General features: G+C 44.5%; 1 protein-coding gene across 2 annotated transcripts in view; it reads left to right on the forward strand.

The window, feature by feature from the left end:
• SLC24A3 (solute carrier family 24 member 3) overlaps positions 1–15,004 on the forward strand; it is a 125,874-nt gene that overhangs the window by 72,728 nt on the left and 38,142 nt on the right. For both annotated transcript variants that reach the window (XM_061559451.1, XM_061559452.1), the window contains exons 3-6: positions 4,153–4,229; positions 5,197–5,271; positions 7,192–7,276; positions 14,624–14,727. In XM_061559451.1, coding sequence (XP_061415435.1) covers positions 4,153–4,229; positions 5,197–5,271; positions 7,192–7,276; positions 14,624–14,727 — 341 coding nt within the window. The remainder of the gene's footprint in view (positions 1–4,152; positions 4,230–5,196; positions 5,272–7,191; positions 7,277–14,623; positions 14,728–15,004) is intronic.

A 15,004-nucleotide genomic window follows, 5' to 3' on the forward strand; every position in this document is an offset into this window, starting at 1 on the left:
TCCCCAGCGGCTGCACGCGAGCCGATCTCGATGACTCCATCTCCACGTCAGACGTCCTCTTGGACGCTGCTCAGTAGCCCACCAACGGGCGGCAGCATCATCACCATCAACATCATCCCCCGAGCCCACGTAATTTTCCTAACAGTCAACGTTCCGTTGTAAATACTGTAGCTTATTTTCGCTCTGCGTTAGCCAATAGCACGTTCAGTCGTCACGCTGGCGCGTAACGCCTTTTTATTCAGCAATCCTCGACGGCAGTGGAGTTGTCTTGTGGTTGTTGTTGATTGATTTGCATCCCACTGGGATATTTGCACAGGGTTGGTGTACGGTGATTTTTCTGCAATATTTTGCTGTCTTTTCTTGGATTTTCTGTTTGCACATAGTCACTTTAAGATGTTTTCTTGTTCATCTTTTAGTTTTTTGTTTGTTGCGGTTGCACCCGATTCAAGAGCCGAATGGCTCACAGGGCTATACCTAATAAATGAACTTTGAACCTCGGCGGAGGTTTTGTTGACGTTAGGAAGGCAGCGAGAGTTTGTTCCCCTGCGTCTGTCCGGCGTGCCATAGTTGGCAATTGGGCACGAGCAAAAGGGGCTTCACTTGGCGTGGAATCTTTTTTTTCTTGAACTCCGCCTCGGACAGCTCCAGCCAAAAAACAATGTAAGCCCTGGCACAAGTCGCACTACGCTAGCGTGCCGCTGACGTTAAAGTGACGGGACGGGCAAGCGGAGATGGGGGATTAATTAGCATGGCAGTCAATTAAATATTCTAATTTAGAATCATTTTCTCCAGAGAGGCACAGCTGTTGCTTGTTTTGTGCGTGTGTTGATAAAAATAAGAAATGGTATCTAAACATGAGATGCTCTTGAGAAGAAAGCGAAGGGGGGGGAATATAAAAATACAGAGTTGCGTTGGTTTGTGTTTTTATTTTAATCAATGCCGATGTAGTGTACAATCCTATTGGCATTGTGTAAATAAACAGAGACATTTAAATATGTCAAAATATCAACTCATTCTGGTCTCCTAATGTTACGATTCCAAAGGCCACACTGCTGCTGTATCGGACGCAGCTTTTTCCAGCCAGGCTCCACGATTGTGGAATTCCCTTCCTCGGTCCATTAGGGATTCTGAGCCAAAATTATGGCAAATCGCCTGATGAAGCTGGTTGTAATCACCAGCGAAACGTCATACTCATATCGTAAATGTTGTGGGTTCACTCTCCAAGTAGTAACTAATTGGCAAGTTTTGTTTACGTGACAGACCTTACTAATTGTCTGTCGGATGGTGGTTGGTTAATGACACATTTATGTTAATGCGATCTAACACAAAAAACTTTGTGATGGATTCTGAGTATCTTGCACTCTTTAATTCGTTAAAACTATCCTAGTTTTCAAGTAACTTAAGCTTTATGTAAGGCGCTTAGAAACCCTAGTTTATTAAAGTACTATTATTCAATAGCTGTTCTTTTTTTACCGATACTCCATCATGGTTGTCTTATTTTAAATCTGACTGCGAGTGACGTGTGTGCAGCTGTGGATGTGATGTTTATCGAGAGCGATAGCTAGTGCTTTTGCATACATGGAGTGCCACTGTGGCGAGATGTTAACTACCTCGCCTCGTATACAGGAGGTCGTGGGTTCAATCACGATTCTGACGCCTGAATATTTGGAGGTTGCGTGTTCTCCCCGTGGTCGCGGGGATTTTTTCTCCAGGTCCTCCGGTTTTTCCCTCCATATTTAAAAAACATGCGTTTCGAGTATTTGGCTGCTATCAATTTCCACGTGATATGCCACATCGTTGAGCTATCATTTGTGTCTAGGTCACTTTTGAAAAAGATCTCAGTGGGACTTACCTGGTATAATAAAAAAAAATACTAAGTAAAAAATTACATCAAAACAACAACTTCTAGAAAAAAATATTCGACATATGAACATATATATATAAAGTTTCAATCTATTTGAAAGTCATTGGATTTAAAACTGAATATCTACCTTCACAAGCGACATTCAAGTTCCGGTCAATATCTATTAAAAACTAAACCTGCAAAAATACTTCTCCAGGGAATGTTTCAGGAAATATCAGTTCACGCTGTCTATCCTAAGTGAGTCATCCTGGTGGGTGTGCGTACATTAAGCACAATAGCTAAATGAATAGGAGAATTCCCAACAAAGTTAATGGACAAAACCAATATTTCGTCTTTTCTCCGGTTTTATTCCAATTGTGAAATTGCTCTCAAGGCATGAGGCATCCATTCAGAGCTCTCACGGAGATCAGTGCACTAACCCCGTTCTAGAGAACGGCCAATTGAAGGAGATACTGCAGAACTACTACTGGAGATATTTTCAGAGTGACATGCCCTGCTACAGAGAAATATTTATAGCGTGGCAGTTAAACCAATACATAATATACATTCTTAGTTCTGAAACTTTTATTCAAATTGAAAAATATATATATAATAGTTTATTGTGCAGTCATTTTGTGACTGGGCTGAGACCATCAACCCACTAGATTTGAGAACCCTTTATAAAAAGTCCCCCCAACACTAACCCAATGGGCATCATGATATATGTATGTTGTATGTACATATGTTGAACTTCGTTCATACCGTATGTAGCCAACCGTGCCAATCGGAGGTGCGGGGAGATGAAGTATCCTTTCAGACCGTTTCGCAGAGCGGTTCAAACCCTTCATATCCAGAGAACGGCCCACAGAGCTTCCTCTGCGATCCCTTCTTCGAGTTGCCTCTGGTGCGCACACAGTAGAAGGGCGACACTTCACACTCACTCTGCATATGAAAGTGAGGTTTGTCACGTGACAGTCAACCCTAATATGTAGTTCTTCGAGCTGGAATGTTTTTTTTAACCAAATTAAGTGCAGTCATTGGTAGCCAGGCTGAGAACATCAACTGAGTACACTTGAGAACCCAATTTTAAGTGCACGCGGCTGCCTGGATTTGAACCCAGACTTTCAACAGCGCCTGGCCAAACGCTCTGATCCCTGAGCCATGTTTTTTTATCACGAATTTGAGCAAGGTGTTCATAATACCAGATGGAAGAGTGAGTGCGGCCAATAAGACACAGTGAAAGTCAGCCGTGACTAATCAAGATCCAAACAACGGGCACACTAACCTTTTTAGTACGAAAGAAAATGTAATTAAGGACAATTTTAAAGCACGTCATAAAGTTGAATGTCAATAGGGCAGCCTTTTATGCTACTCCTTTCCCCAGGGCAGTTTATTCAAATAAGGTCGTCTTGATGGTGTTTAGATTTTGTTAAGAGATTTCCCTGTGATTCAACAATGCATACACATATGCTATCTTTGCTTTATGCGTGTATGGAGCAAGTACAGTTAGGCGTTTGGCAGGTCCCATGGGGTGGGGCAGTGTGTTGTTACTCCCGCCCTCTCCAAAGATATCTGGGGACTCTCTGGAGATCCCTCGAGTAGAGGCCCTACGGTCAGCAGCGTGCATGAGCAAGACATTGCACGGCAGCGCCTTTACCTTTTTTGGTATCACGTTATTTCTGCAATGTTTGCAAATTTTACGAATTCTATTTCTTTAGGAAAGGTGATCTTTTCAGAATGATTTAATTTGACTTTAATAGATGCTTACATGTAGTGTTTGGGCCATTATTTTTCTTAATTTCTGGAATTATACACTTTTAAAAAGGTACATCGCCGGTACAGTGTGAGTAATTTGTTCGTGAATGATCATGCATCAAACAAATAACCTCATTCAGTATTCGTAAATTCTGATTTCATGAACAGCATCAACATTCTAATAATGAAGGAATATTGCATAATCGCTCTCTTTTGATGACGATTGTTGAGCACAGGGCCAAAAAGGCCCCAAATTCCAAGTGTCCAGCAACAAACAGCACCATTGAACCTGCAGAACAGGGGTGACCCAAAGGTCAGGAAACATAGGGTTACTTTTACTTCACTGACATTAAAATATTAAAATGTTGTTATCTTTCGATTGAAAGCTTTCGTGACTGCAAGGATTCATATTCTTGGTTCTTTCAGTAATGCTCATGCCAGCATTACCAAGATTCATTCATGCTTGACACCACGTGACAATGAAGCTAAGCATGTAAATGTATTGAATCACGTGTGTGACCCCCCCCCCCTGCTGTTCCTTTGTGTTGTGGCAGCGATTCATGAATTCCCGACGGACATCTTCACCAACGACGAGAGGAAGCATGGAGGCTTGCTTCTTCACGTATTCTGTGTGAGTACACAATGCGATAATTGCTTGGGGGTTCAAAAAATATTGTTGTAATTGTATTCAGTTTGCGATATCGGTGTCATGTCATGAGACAAAATGCGGTGTCCATTCGGATCTCTCACGGAGCAGTGTGGCCCTTGTTAGAGCATGGCCCATTGGAAGCGGCTATTATGGAGCTAGTTCTGAGATGCCTTCACGTGACCTTTTCACCCACTATGCACATTGCAGTGATGCTCGTTGAATGACACTCGAACCGATATTTAATTCTCCGAGCTGAAAGGTTTTCCAAATTAAGGGCAGAACACAATTTCACGTAACATTTGTGTTTGTTCGTGTGTTCTGTCATCGGTGACCTTCCTGAGGCAGCTGCCTGGATGCGAACCCATTTATTTCTGGTACCAGATTATTGCTCTGACCTCTGAGCCACCCATCCACCTCATATGTGGGTTCATTTTATTTTTACTCTGTCAATATTTAAGGCGCTGACTCTGTCCCCTTTGCAATAAAAGAATCAAACAAGTTAATTAAAGGTGGCAATATGCCGCGCAATTCGGTTGTGCGACATACAGCTCAAATGAGTTTGAGGTAACTACGGCAGTTAAAATGAAATGAACCTCACTTCAATTTAATTTCATCCCAGTCAACTTCAGATAAAAAGGCATTTAGGTAATATCCTTGTCTGTGAAGAACATTAAACGTTCCCAAGATTCATTTAATCTCGTCAGAAGCGGCTAATGAGTTGTTTGAGCGCTTATCTTTGTTTTGTTGCCTGAAAGTTTACAACGCCAATCTAGAAATGAGCGCTGTAAAAAAAAAAGAAAGTGTATTCAAAGTCATGATCAAGCTTATGAAACGCAGGCACAGCAGCGGTGTAAGGGTGACCTCACCTCAATACTGAAACTTTAATGAATCATATTCGTCACCGTGATCTTTTCCCGGTGTATTCTCTATCCGTGCCTCCTTCCCGCAGACGATGTACATGTTTTACGCGCTGGCCTTGGTGTGCGACGACTTCTTCGTCCCATCGCTGGAAAAAATCTCCGAGGTACTGCCGCGAACGTAATGCTGGTAAACGTCGTGTACGGAGCGGTGGTGCAGTGGTTAGAGCAGCGCTCTTCAACGTGAGGCCACCGGAGGCCCCTGGCGTGCAGCCCCCGACAATACACTAAATGTGAAATCAGTGAAAAGCACTGGGCGAGAGGCGTGGCCTGAGCTTGATTCGGCGGCCACGGCCGATATCGGCGGCGAGTGACGTCTCAAGCTGGATCTGGGGACATCCCTCCCGTCACCAGCCGACGGTAAATCAGCGTGGTGAAGCTCATATTCTTGGTTCTTTCGGTAAAGTCACGTAGATGTAAAACAAAACGTTTTAAAATAAAAATAATGAAAAAAAAATAAAACATTGAAAATAATTAAAGCAAAAACCACAATAAAAATAGTAAAATAAAATGAAAATTAAATTTTTTTAAAATACATTGAAAATAATAAAAGCAAAAAACCCACGACGTTTCGATCGCAACACAAGCGGTCTTCATCAGGCGGTGAAGCTTCTTCAAGCAACGCCCATGACTACTACGGCGCGAGGAGCCCTCCTCATCTAGAAGTTGATTGACAGGGGGGGGAGCGCCGGTCGGGGAGGGGTGGGTGGGTGGAGGAGTGGTGGCATAGTGGTTAGCACACCGTTACAAACCCATCAACCTGAGTGCGATTCCAGACCACGGCTCACATCAGTGGTGACTATTTTGCGGCGTTGGACCATCAGCACTGGGGAAACAAAGGTGGCTCAGCGCGGTGCTGACCAAACCACGCCTTGTGTGCTTTGCCGGTGTTCATATGTGCTTTACTAACAGCCCTCGCCCCAACATTCTATAGAGTCGTATTGTGATGAGTGTTAATGCTAGAAAATGCATATTCTGATTCTATCGTGTGACTTTTCGAAGTTATTTTCACCTAAGATGAATCGCTGTTGAGGTTTATAGACACAAAAAGCGATAGAAGCTGGTTATTCCACCCCATCAGCCTTGATAAGTGCTCGCTATGTAATTGTGTTCTTGCAGTAATTATAAATACATGTAATATATGGTTCACGTGGTTATTACTATTTACTTCAAATTTACAGCATGCAATAAATGTCCAGCGATATAATCCAATAACAAACAAAGCCAAAAATCAATGCGCGTCATGTGATCACGTAAATCAGAAATCCAATCATCGGAAATCGTCATCACAGCTGTTGTCTGTTGAAGACACGTGTTCTTACAAATCGCAGGCCTGAACAACATGTTGATGCACATGGGAGTAATTCAAAACGATTATTAAGATCTAGTGACTACATCATCATCCTCATTCGCAGCCATGATCTATCAAATGCTGGATGAAGATCTCCCCAAAACCAACTGAGGGGGAAAAAAATGTGTGACCATATTTCTACACACGCCGGTCAGTGGCGATTGGCCAAGATACGCACCTCTCACGGGGCTTACTGCACGTGTACAGTGGCAAATATTGCAGATATAAACGGGCTAAAATGCGAAAACTCACAGCATGGTTTACATATTTTTTTTACTTTGTGATTATTATTTTTCGGGTCATACCACCTGTTGTTTGGTGCGATGTCCGATGTTTTCCCTCCACCGTGCTGGGAGGTCCTTCATGGACATTCTTCGGGAACTGAAGAAGCTCCCTGCAGGTGGAGCGAAACGTCAGACATCATTCAGAGTGTTACAGCACAACCGCGAATACCTGCGTAATGCTTTTCGTGGTCATTTGTTCCCGTATATACGTGTAGGTTAAAAACAAAATGACGAGTTGAGAAGATTTGCCTGTCACCTCGTCTGTGTTTTTCCACAACGAAACGCCGCACGAGATGTTGCCGTGCCTCAACACGTGTGCGCGCGTGTCTCCTCCCGCGTGTCTCCTCCCGTGTTTCTCCTCCCGCGTGCCTCCTCCCGCGTGTCCATCGCAGCGCCTGCAGCTCAGTGAGGATGTGGCTGGAGCCACCTTCATGGCGGCAGGCAGCTCGGCTCCGGAGCTGTTCACGTCCGTCATCGGTAAAGTGTCTCCTCCTCCTCCGCTCGGGTCGTTTCATTTCTTCACGTAATATAACGTGCGACACTGAGAGAGGGCATGCGATTTAGGTTTTTAGGTTTATGTTTGATTTTGGCACGGGTAAAACCCATTGGGCGATATATGCTCATTTTCGACACGGACACTTGGTTACATTCTAGAAACCTGGTAACAGGAACAACAACAAAAAACGCGAACAAAACAATCCAATAACGACTGAACGCATGGTCACGTTCCTAATTGCAAGGTCGTCCATCAACACGGTACCAGCAGCACAACGCATCACATTTTACAAACAAAAGTATCAATTAACGTCTGCAAAAGAGAGCGACCAATTGCACGTACACTTAAAAGAAAATCTGAGATCCAAAAAGTGATTTAAGTTCGGACAAGGACGATAAGCTTTTTATGCGAAAATCATTTTTCGCTCGGTTTTCCCAGATATAAGGGCCCGTTACACGGAAGGAATTTAAACCAAGTTTGGGCTTTCGCATGGCGACCAATCGCTGAACCCGTGGCAGATGGACGCAATCGCCAACCCGTGGCAGGCAGATGCAATTGGTGAACCCGAGGCAGACGGATGCAATTGATGAAACCGTGGCAGATGGATGCAACCGATGAACCCGTGGCAGATGGATGCAATCGGTAAACTCGTGGCAGATGGATGCAACCGGTGAACCCGTGGCAAACAGACACGAACCCCTGGCAGACGGACGCAATCGGTGAACCCCATGTCCCTCAATTGCCCCAGTCCACCGCATATTTTTGGAGTAATTTTTTTCACCAAAAATAATTTTTTAAACAAACATTCAAGAAGAGTCGTAACAAATATTAACTGTTGCTGAATCGTTCCACCTTTAAATGCCAAAGGAGCATTATGTTCCACCTTTCGTTAGCAGGGTCGGTGTTTTTTTAAATGGGAGGTGACGGGGTTAAGAAGGGTAGAATTTTTTTTTCTAATCCACTTTTGACCCATTGCAGTTGAACGGTTCGAGATAAATATGTAAATTAATCCAGACGGACACAAAGTCCCTTGCGAAGTACAGTGAAAATTGCACGCTTGTAACAAATATTGCTCGCCGCTCTGCCCAGGAAAGGAAAAAAATTATAATACATGTATCTGGGTTCCCGTGAAATGCGGAATTAAATGTGTGGTCTCCATAGCAGAATGACCCATGTTTAATGAGAAGCCGTGTAAACTTTAATGTAATTGCACCAGATTGATACCGTCAGCGGCAATGTATATGTTTAGGAATATAATTTAATTTTGACATTTACTTTTGTGTTTGCATAATTATTATCTGCTATAGCTTTGCGTTGAACCAAACGTAATACATTTTTGAAGGTCACTGAAGTCAGTTTTTTTGTCCTTTAATATTACGGTATATCCTTTATGTATCCAAGCGTAGAAAAAACGACTTACCTTTTAAGGAATTTTCGTACAATACATACAATAATTGAAATACTACCAGCAGCCCGTTCCTACAACACCTGGCAAGCCCCAGTGATGACGTATCCAAGCACTAACTTGGCTCGAAATCTGCTTAGCTTCTGACATCTGACAATATCCAAGCGCATTTAGGGTGTCTTTACAAAAGCACTTTCCGTGGGTATTTTTTAAGCATCGATTTGTTCCATGCTTCCAGGAAATTTAATGGATTATAAAGATGTGATCAAAAGAAGGCACAATTCCCGATTTCCAAACAGAGACCTAACATGGACAGATAACTCACAATACCGTGCGCAATGCACTCCCTTTGTGCGTATCGAGTAAATGAAGGATGAATGACATTTTCTGGACACGGAATATTTATTTTGAGAATGGAACGAAATGGAAGAATCCCAATCAGGATTTAGGAATCTAGTTCTTTTTTTTACTACGAATCCGATTCCGTGCGCCGAATCGCCGTAATCCGATGCCAAATCCGCACGGCCGGTGCCTACTCCGGCCGCATTTGCAACGCTTACAAATAATGGCGCATTGTAATTCGTTTTTATTTATTGAGCGCTGTACTTCAAGCTCAAGTAACGAAGGGTTGAATTTAATTCAAGATTTGGTTTCAGATTGGGAAAGTTCAGCTCATGGTTGCGATTTGACTTGGCTCTGATGGATCCCTCCCATTCCGCTTACCGCTTTCTAGGTTAATGTAGCGACACTATTACATTTCTAAACATTGTATCAATAACGTAATATAATATTGTACGGCTATTTTTGGGTTCTCCACGCGTGCATTTTTCCGTGGCACGGTATGCGTGTGTATACTGTGCGTGTTACATGTACAATGGGACGTGTGCACACGTCATTACGTGGGTAATTTTGCCCTTTGTTCAAACCGCACTGACCGCGTCGTTTGAAAAAAGAGAATATCCAGTGCAAAACACGCCGGTAAGTTAGCGCATGCTGCTGCTGGCTAGTCTCAGTTCAAATGGTAAAGATTCTACTGCTGAGCAGCGCAGTGGGCGGGCGTGGGGTGCGTGGGGAAACAACGAAAGGGAAACCGCGAGAACGCGTTTTGGGAAAACTTGTCCCAATAAATAAATAAATAACGCCTCAGGTCAAGGTCTGTCCCGTCATCTTGCGCTGCGCGCAAGCCGGCTACGCCGTCAGTGCTTTGTAGGGCTGAACGATGAATCGATTTCAAATCTAAATCGCAATTTGTAACAATGCGATTAGCAAATGGCAAAGGCTGCGATTTTTTGCGATTTGAAAAGTCCTCTTACTTTCTTATTGGAGTTGTTTTATTTTTATTAGGATAACTTTACTTATTTAACTTAACCATTGTTCTATGTTTGATTGTTCTATTACTCTGATAGTGCACTGTTTTTGAGTTGTACGTCTTCTGGCGTCATCAGGTCCAACACCAATGGAGACTAGGCTCTAAGGAAAGCTGTCTCGGGTGTGGACCAATCAACTTCAAGGACAGTGCATATCATTACCATTATCAGAGTTGTTTCTTTTTGTTTGCATTTTGACTGCTTGTGTTGCGGTTATTGCAAACATGATGCCTTGTATAAAGATGTCAGTTTTGTACCAGTTTAAAGGGTGAAAACCTACTACTACTGTTCTATTTCATTTAAAACATTTTAGTAAATATATGTTGGAAGCAATTCATATCTTTTAAGTTATAATCCTGGTATTAGAATATATAGAACAGTTCATATTTTGATGATATCATGTGGTAATGCTCCATCACATGTTGAAAATATTGAACTAAAGCTTGACTTCGCAATATCTCGTCAGAAAAAAATCGCAATTAGATATTTTCCCCAAATCGTTCATCCCTTAGTGCTTCTTTGCGAGGGCTCTGCATGGACGGTTTCCATAGCAGCACCCTGCCAACACCCCCTCGCTGTTGCCTCGAGGCGCGCGCGCGAGAGAGAGCAACTCTACGGGGTTTGTGTTTTTTTATTTCAGTTTTTTTTTCTCCCGTCGCGTTTCCCGGTCCGAGAGGGTTGCCACCCGTCCTGGTTTTCCCAGGATCGTCCTTTTTTGTTGTTGTTGTTCGAGTTCAGCACGTTCGACGATGACGCGGTCCTATATAAGGGAATAAATAAATATGAAGTCGGCGGTGTTTCGGGCAATGGCTCTTCTTAATAGAGTTCTGATCTACAATTGTCACCTGTTATTTATTGGGTTTCCTGTCAGGGCAGTGGAATTGATTAACGTGTTTTTCCTTATTTGTTGTTATTTCTGCCTATACCTCACTAGCACCGAAGCATTGTTTAAAAAAGATAAATAAAAACATCCCCTTTCTCTTGTTGAGGCGGTTGCTCCTGCTGTCCCGGGAACCTGCAAGTCTTCCAGGGACTCATCTTCTTGGTTCTTTCGGTAAAGTCACGTAGAAGGGAAATAATACAATAATAAAAATAAAACATAATAAAATAATTCTCACGACGTTTCGCCCACAACGCAAGCAGCCGTCCTCAGGTGAAGAACAGGTCTGTCGGAAAGACATTCTTCCAGGGACATTAAAAGTCCAAGTTTTTGTCAGTCTCCTAAGATAATTCTTCGTCCTTTCTCCTTGGCCAACCTATATACAGATCTTTCCCCAATATTCTGCACAGGACCACCGCTTCTGGTGTTGGCATTGCCAAATCTGTGGTGCTGCAGAGCCATCTCAGGGGATGATCCACGTGGTTTGCTTCTCCTGACAAGCACATTGGGTCGGCTGTGTAGAAGCCACTCCGAAACCAACCATGCCTAAAAGTAATAATACTACTACTACTACGGCACTCAAGACGATGCATGTACCCCGCAGTTCTCTCCTCTTGTGGCATTGCGAGATCCTCTTCTCCTCCTTCCCGTGATATGTCCCGGGTGTCGTTGTGCCTCTATCCCCGGCCACGAACGGCCCCACGTGGACGTTAAAACGTCACCGAATGTTTACGCAAAGCGGATGCGGGAGAAAAAGGAAATAAAGTAATTTACCGCGTCTTCTTGGTTCTTTCGGTAAAGTCACGTAGAAGGAAAATAATAAAATAATAAAAATAAAAGATTCAAATAATTCTCACGACGTTTCGGCCACAACGCAGACCTGTTCTCCACCTGAAGACGGCTGCTTGCGTTGTGGCCGAAACGTCGTGAGAATTATTATATAATGTTTTATTTTTATTATTTTATTATTTTCCTTCTACGTGACTTTACCGAAAGAACCAAGAAGACGCGGGAAATTACTTTATTCGACGTCTTCGTATTCCAGTTCGTCGCACTTCACAAATGTGACCATATTTGCCTCTTAATGGCGAAGCCGTGCGCCTAAATTATACACGGGCATCCTTGTTCACCTCGATGAACATGCTCTACTGTTTCACACAAAGTGGTTACCCGCTCAAATGAGCACTGCGGCGATGCTCATCTACGTCTTCACAGGCCTTGATCCAGTGGTAGCATTTCCACATTCCTCTGGCGGGGGCGAGTCTGGCCAGAGCACGAGAGCGGTCTTGATATCCCCGTAAAGCGCGACTAATTTGATCAACCCCAGGTGGATGATGGGCTGAGTTAACCCCCCCCCACCTCCCACCAGCCAGGAACCTTCCGTTCTACCGCCTCAGACAACCTCACTGGATAGTTGCACTTAATGTAATATCCAAAGTGTGCATTTTTTGTGGTATGCATTAGAATGGAAAATCACGCCATGGAACTAATGTAGCGTCTGGATTCACTGTTCACGGAATGCAAATGTAACGTTGAAGCCTTCCTGGGCTGACCATATTTTGTGCTGGCGTTATGTAACTCCTTGCTGTTGACATTACAGCTTTTTTTTCTTGCTTTGTCTGCTAAATACGGACCATTTGAGGGAGACCGAAAGGAAGGCTGGTGGATGAGAAAACACAGGAATTGTAGATGTGGTTGTAAAATAGTCGTATTAATAATGTCCTGTATTTAGGAAAGCCTCACTCAAGTTTTAATAATGTTTTTTGTCAGCACTCTAGTCATATATTGGGATATTTAACCACTTCCATGAATTCATGGTGAAGCTTCACGTAGCGAGAAAGTGGAGTGCGCAGAGAGAAACCCCCCAATGGCATTTGAGGGTGGTAACACTCATAACTCCGCACGGATAGATTCAAGGCTACATTTCTGCCCAAGCATACGACAGCTCCCCAAACAAATACTAAACCCCGCGTCGGGGAGGATGACACTCGGCACTGCCAGCTCCTGGCCACCTCACCTCTCCTTGACTACAACACCTGGCAATCTCTAGCAGATATTCATCCAAGTGCCCACCAGGCTAAAGTGCTGCTTAGCTTGCAGGGTCGTGTGCATTTCAGAAGACAAGTAGGCTTTGGGACTGTCATTCCGTGTGCCACGTGAACTGTACCGGTAATTTGCCTCTTCTGACATGTGGCTGTCGAGTAAATATTACATTGAATATCATCGCATTCTCACTAAATACGCTGCCGTGTATTTACGGTAGTGGTGGCATACCTTATTGCTTATTGCGTTTAACTCTATACGTTAGGAACACATGGGGCAAAATGTGCAGGGTGCCCAATTCGTTGAGGCTAAAGGTAGAGAAAGGTAAAGGTGCAGCCCTGCATGTGCTTCCTCACGCCCCCTGCTGGCGTGAGGGCCTCCATTAGAGGTCACCTCTCGAGAGTTCCCTCTCCAGAGGGCATTTGAGAGTAGCCACACTTTACTCCAACCACACGCAATTACTCACCGATCAAATACACCTGTGATGTACCCATCACAAATGTAATTAGACAGCAGTTTTAACCGTACTTTTTTGAAGCGCTGGAATGCAACTTCTCAATGTATATTTACATTTTTATTTTTAAATGAGTGGTAGAGAAAAATGCCTGTCGCTCTCCGTAAGCTCGATACGATGCGTACAAACAAAAAAGTTAATCGTACGTACGTACTCTAAAGAAATTAGTTTTCAGTTCAAGTGCATAGCGCCAAGAGGTTTCTTATATCGGAAGGAAGAGCGTTCCAGACAGCCGCAGAAGCATGTGCGATGCGGTGACGTGAGTTGTCAACGCCATCGCAGCTACGTGGACGTTTAGAAGGAGACTGATGCAAGCACGATACAAAAAAACCTTCATTCCACCACGTGCTTGAGACGCTGCCGGCGAGTGACGGTTGGCACACCGGACGTGCAATCCACAGGTCGCCAATTCGATCTCGCGGCGCGGCGGTTGAAGCAACGGTGACAAGTTTCTTCAATCCGCCCACTGCCTCTATCCACCCGGCATTAGAAAAGAGTGCCATAAAAGTGAGTGAATTGGCAGTTCTTATGTGATGGGGTAAGGTGTAGGTAATCCCCCCCCCCCCTCGCTCCCTCTTTCAAGACATCTGGCCAGCATGGGATTAGGCCAATTACCCTCGAGAGATGCTCTCTAAAGCTCCCACGAGTGGAGAGCCTTCAAACAAGCAATTGCAGGGCTGTACCTTGATCGTGTTTAACCTTTATCGCCAAGGTGTTTGAGTTTGCATCGACATAGCTGCAACCGCTGTCTCACGATAGCTCCTTCACGACTGACGGTACCTTCGAGGCCTCGTTGTACGTGGAACTTGTGTAGGTGTGTGTCAGTGTGTGTGTGTGTGTCTGATGCTGTAGCATTGCGGTTAGCGCTACGCTGCACTACGAACCCGGCGACCCGAGTGCGATTCCCGCTCACGGCCAACACCGGTGACGATTATCTGCTCCGGCCACGGGCGGTGTGTGAACATCGCCACTGGGGAGATAAATGTGGCCTGGCGCGGTGCTGGCCACCCACCCCCTCGTGTGCCGTGCCGGCCTTCACAGGTGTTCGCTTACAGCACTTGGCCCTACAGCCTGTTAAGGCTACACGGGGGACCTTTGTCTTTGCGATCTGGTGCGAAGGTGTGTTCGTCACCAAGGGCGACGTGGGCGTCGGGACGATCGTTGGCTCGGCGGTTTTCAACATCCTCTGCATCATCGGGGTGTGCGGCCTCTTCGCCGGTCAGGTGAGCAGAGAGACGCGGTGAGGGTCGAGGTGGAGCCAGCCAGTCTCTTCGGTTGTATCAATAACGCCAAGCGGCAACAACCAGCGCTGTCGATGGTTTAATCGATGGGAGTTGATACGGTTTTTTTTCTTTCTCAATTGAGCAATGATCAGGTTATGAGGACACGGGAGGGGGGGGTGTCAAAGTGGAGCGGTGCGAGGGAAGAAGTGGAAACTGAGGTGTGGTGACTTGCAGCGTGGTGAGCGACCGCGATGCGGAGGAGATGAAACCTTCTGGT

The sequence above is a fragment of the Lethenteron reissneri genome, chromosome 25, assembly GCF_015708825.2.
Source record: "Lethenteron reissneri isolate LAM-NWPU_2019-01 chromosome 25, ASM1570882v1, whole genome shotgun sequence".
NCBI lineage: Eukaryota > Metazoa > Chordata > Hyperoartia > Petromyzontiformes > Petromyzontidae > Lethenteron > Lethenteron reissneri.